The sequence below is a fragment of the Penaeus chinensis genome, chromosome 8 (genome assembly GCF_019202785.1).
Source record: "Penaeus chinensis breed Huanghai No. 1 chromosome 8, ASM1920278v2, whole genome shotgun sequence".
Lineage (NCBI taxonomy): Eukaryota > Metazoa > Arthropoda > Malacostraca > Decapoda > Penaeidae > Penaeus > Penaeus chinensis.
The window spans coordinates 22725656-22730655 of NC_061826.1; the positions used below are offsets into that span (position 1 = coordinate 22725656).

Consider the following 5000-nt stretch of genomic DNA (forward strand, 5'->3'; position numbering starts at 1 on the left):
ATTTATTTTTTTAGAAAATTAGTTTTCCATAGTTATCATCCAGTGGGTAGCCATCGGTAGGGCAGCACGGAACACATTGAATTGTCATGTTAACATCACAGATAACATTAGTCTATTTTAGCTACTTGAACTTTTGAATACTGGTTTAGACTTTTGAAGCTTTTCATATAAACAGTTATGCCCAATATGGGGAGAACTATTATTTTCTATTTATTTCAGTTTAGCTGTATTCTTGATTTGCAAAGTGAGTTTCAGCATGTAGGGCATTAAGAAATGCAGATTATTTGTGTTCTTATAGGTGTAAGGCTCATGTGTATCAGTTTTTACTTAGCTTCACCTTTGTGTTTAATTACCCTCAGTTATAATACTTTGTTGTATATTGTTTATCCTAATTTTGTGTGCAGTATTTTCCATTCAGGTTCTTGCATATTATAGCCCCATCTCAGAAATCAATCCTGTTGCTATCAGAAGAGGTTGTAACCTTTGAATGTTTGATATTTGTTTCTGATACTATGAATTTAAAATTGTATTCCAAGAAGGAAGTATGTTGCTGCATGCCTATTGTCATCTTAGGTGATGTAACTGAGGTAAATTCTGTAATCTGTATCATGAAGTATTTAGAGAATACTGTCATCTATCTACTTTTAGTTTATTTCCTTTCCAAAGAATTAAGCCTTTTGTTAACAAGAGGTTGAGAATATTTCAGTTGATATTGATACTCTTGGAGTAACAGACCCTATGGTAATGTTTCTTTTTTTTTTTACTGAAAAAAAATTAGGTTACCTGCATTTTTTCATAAAATATTTAGGGCAGGTACTTCCTGCACCTGTTGGAAAATTATTAATCAAGTTCAGTTATGTAAAACTGTCAGTTCATATCCTTCTGACTTCTATGCTTCATTTGACACCTAATGCATCAAACGTATATAAATGACTTTTGGCTAAGTATCTAAATACTGATGCTGAAAGTAACACTCCCTTATAGTATCTCTTTTTGCAAGAGCCTGGGTCACTGTAATACTTCTCTGCTTGTATATAGTACTGTTCAAAAATCCTAAGAATATAAACATGAAATGTAAATAGCTGAACTTGTTTCAGTGCAGTCAGTCTTATGATCATTATTTTAAAATAATATATAGTAATTGGAGGAACTTTTAATGAGTACAGATTGTATATGGCATACTTCATAGTAGTGTTCTTGGCTCTTTTATGAATCTTGCTTATTGATATTTGGAATTATCTTGAAAACAAGCTTGTTACCAATTGCAGATGTTGCTCCTCTTTTGCTTCCTTCTAATCCCTTGCTTGTTGTTGTCATAGGGGCTTATGAGACAGAGACTGGGGCCTAATGTAGGGGATCACCCCTACTTTGGACCTCAGCCCTCTCCTCAATAGATTTTGCATGGCCTTTTCTTCTCCCCCTTTCCTTTTCCTTCTCTACTTCATCATACCCTTTTTCTGTCCACCTACTAAGGTGTTAGAGTTGTGCTGAAAGGATGAAAGGCTGGTTTTGTGTGTCATGAATGGCCCCCAGGACTCATGTGCACAGTATTCCCTTGGTTAATTCCCTTATGGGGACCCTGAGGGGTAGACCATTTCCTCTTCTCATTTATTTCAGGCTCACCATGGCCAATAATGAAGATTTTTATTAGGGGTATTAATACTAGCCTATCTAAATTTGATGTCATTGGTTTCCCGACTCCTGTCTCTCCTTTGACCACCCTTCCGACCACTGATACCAATACCCCCTCCTCAATGTTTGCAGTCAACTCTATCCATTCCAAATCATCCACCCTGGTCATTACTCAACCTTCAGAGTACACCCCTTCCTCTCTCCCAACATTTTCCACTCCATCTTCTATTGCACAGTCCTCTTCATTGTCTACCCCTGCCCCTCTTATTACTACTCTTCATCCTTATTGTCCTCCTTCTAACAGTACCACCTTTCTCCATACCACCTCATCTTCCTCCTGCCCTCATCCTTCTACTGCTTCCACCTCTACAAACCTTTTGAGTACCCATTTTGCCCAGCCAATTCTTTGTGATCCCCCTTACAGCTGCATACTCTGACAATACCCTCTTCCAACAATGCCTCTTAATGCAATTAGGCAAAGTGGTTCGGATCATTTACAGTTTGTCACAGTTACATCTGAGTCCTAAGCTTATGCTCTCCTCCTTCATGTGCATCACCATTTCCTCTTCCTTCCCCATTATCCTTACCACCCACAATTAGATGCTCACGTGACTCCCTTATGTCACAACAATGTTTTTCTGCGGATCCCTCCCTTCCTGACATTCTTCTCGATACTTCACCATCTTCTCCTGTTCCCTTATTTCATTCTCAGGATTATTCTTCTAATTTTAAAACTATCGTTTCTTACCGTATTATCTTTTGATTGTTTTTTAATAGCTCCTTTGCAGTTTCCTCATATAGTGGTACTCTCCCTTTCTCAGATTTGATCTGATCTCTCTGTACCTTTAACCACAACCCCATTTACAAATCCCCATTGTATTCCATTTGCTCCCCCTCTATACCCTTTTCACTACCATACTATCCTACAGCATTATACAATCTTTGACATCTTCCACATCTTATCCTGATCATTAATTCATTTCCACCCTTTTTGCCGCGATGCTTTATCATAGTGCTATATGACCTTTGATATCTAGCACATTTTCTTCTTCTAACCATTAACCACTAACCATTCTCTTTTGCATCTATCCCATCATTGGGTATGAGACCTATGAGTACAGACCTTAGAATGGCAATTTTCAAGGTCTAAAGTTGAACCTAAACCAAAATCAAAGTATGATTTAAAAAAAAAGTTATTTGGGGATCAGTTGTTTTAATGGGTTGGTTTAATTATAATATCCTGCACTTTTTAGATTACTGTTCCATTATTTGTGGTAAACTCATGTTTTGAATTGCTAAAGAAAACTGTCAGTTGTACTAAGATTTTGATTATTTATGATACTGTTGGTCTCAGATCTGATTGCATATGCTTTACAAAGTGTATCCTAATTAGAGACAGACCAGAACTGCCTGGTTTATTGTATCCTGTATGCATTCTAACTCTTTTCTAACAGGCTTTTCCTTTGCAACTGTAAAGGTTTTTGGAATCTTTATTCCAGCTACTAGTAGACTATGGAATAGCTTTGATTGTTACATTGTGTAAATGGTCAATTTACAGAAATTTAAGCACAGTCTGCTAACCTAGTCAACCATTTTATTTTTAATTTTATCCCTTTTTATAGTTTTTTGTTCACTTCACACTGTTTAGTTTAGTTGTTTTTTTTACTTAATTTCATCTATTTCCATAGCTCAGTTAATTGCTATATACACCACCTACTTATGATGTATTATGCAATACAGTACCCATTGTTTGAATATTCATTCCAAAGGTATGAATGTGTGAATGGCTTCAGAATTCATGAAAACTGCATGAACTATTTTCAGAGCAGTTACTTCTAGAATTTAGTTTCACCTCCCTTCTTTCCCATCATAAGCATGAGCCTCTCAACAGTTTAATCTGCAAGATTGTTGTAGAGTGCAAAATCATGATTTCACATGTTTTTAGGCCTGCACTATCAAGTTTGTTAACTCTTTACATTCCTACTAGTATTCTTCAGGCCCATAATATATACTCCCACAAGAGCACCACCATGGTAGAAGAAATCACATTTCAATACCCATTGTGGACTTAATCATTGCAAGTAGATTTATTATCAGGAGTTACTACTCAAATCACTCACACATTCTATTTGAATGCTGGGTTGTGTATTTTTCTAAACTACTTTATACAGTATGTGAAACTCATGGATCCTTAATTTTTCCAATTAGACTGAAAATGATGATTAATTTTTTTAGATTGTAATATTAATGTGTTCACTGGTATTGAAATTGGCATTGCAATTTTTACAAGAAATTTTCAAGAAGTTCTCAGGTCTTGAAACATAAACACACCATTCTCAAAAATATTGCTATGTCTGGCTGTTCTTCGTCACACTGAACGAAATAGAATGGCTTTTTTGCAGCTTTAGTTTCACAGAACATTTCATTCAGCCAGACTAATAGTGTAAGAAACTAAGGGAGAAATTGTTTTCATATTAATGCTGATGAAACTAAATGATGAAAAAAAAACAAGGTGCCCTAGCTGTTAGAACTTATAAGCATATTACAGAAGCAGTTCATATCAACCATGGAATTATCATGGCCTAAATGTTATCCTGTTCCTGTCATTTTATTTCTGTACTGACAGGCATTTTTTTTACTAGTCTTTGTGTTTCTTTTATTTTTTTAAGTGCAATTAATGCTTAACATTCATGTTTTGAAAACTCAAGTCTCCAGAGAAATTAATGGAACTGATGATCCTCTGCTTGTATGTAGTACTTTCTGGTCTTACCTTTTAGCCATTCATAATACACCATATGAAGGGCAGTCTTTACCAAGGTAAACAGTGGCTTGAATCCTGTTTTTGAAGATTTTTATTTGTTGTTGTGATTTTTTTATTTTTCATAATTTACCCACATACATGTGGTAAATAAACTATAAGGTATAAAGGACCAAAAAGATTTAATTATTTTAATGCCATAGATAAATATTTAACAATTACTTTATTAAATGACTGTGGTAAGGATACAGTATTGTGTAGTACAATTATGGGCTCCAGTACAGGCAGCACTGAAAATGGAAAAGACAACTTTAAAAAAAAACTCTCTTTCTTTGTGATCCAAACAAATATTATGTTTTTTTGTTTTTTTTCAGATATAATCTGGCTAAAGGAAGCATAGAAGAGGTGAAGACCAACTGTCATGCACTTGTACATAAAATAATAATCCCAGGTCTAGTCACTCCTCCTCCTGAGTTTCACCCAATGGCAGATGCAATGCTCCATGGAATTCACTTGATTGTACCTGTCATGGATCCACCAGCCTTCGCAGAGTTTACAAAGTGCATATTTGGAATTGGATATAGCACGAGTAAACTCTCATGGCACTCAA

The 5000-nt window shown here is 35.4% G+C and overlaps 1 protein-coding gene across 2 annotated transcripts in view; it reads left to right on the forward strand.

The window, feature by feature from the left end:
* LOC125028339 overlaps positions 1–5000 on the forward strand; it is a 27287-nt gene that overhangs the window by 18387 nt on the left and 3900 nt on the right. For both annotated transcript variants that reach the window (XM_047617821.1, XM_047617820.1), the window contains exon 5: positions 4765–5000. This exon is cut by the window's right edge and continues 20 nt beyond it. In XM_047617821.1, the coding sequence (XP_047473777.1) occupies positions 4765–5000 (236 nt within the window). The remainder of the gene's footprint in view (positions 1–4764) is intronic.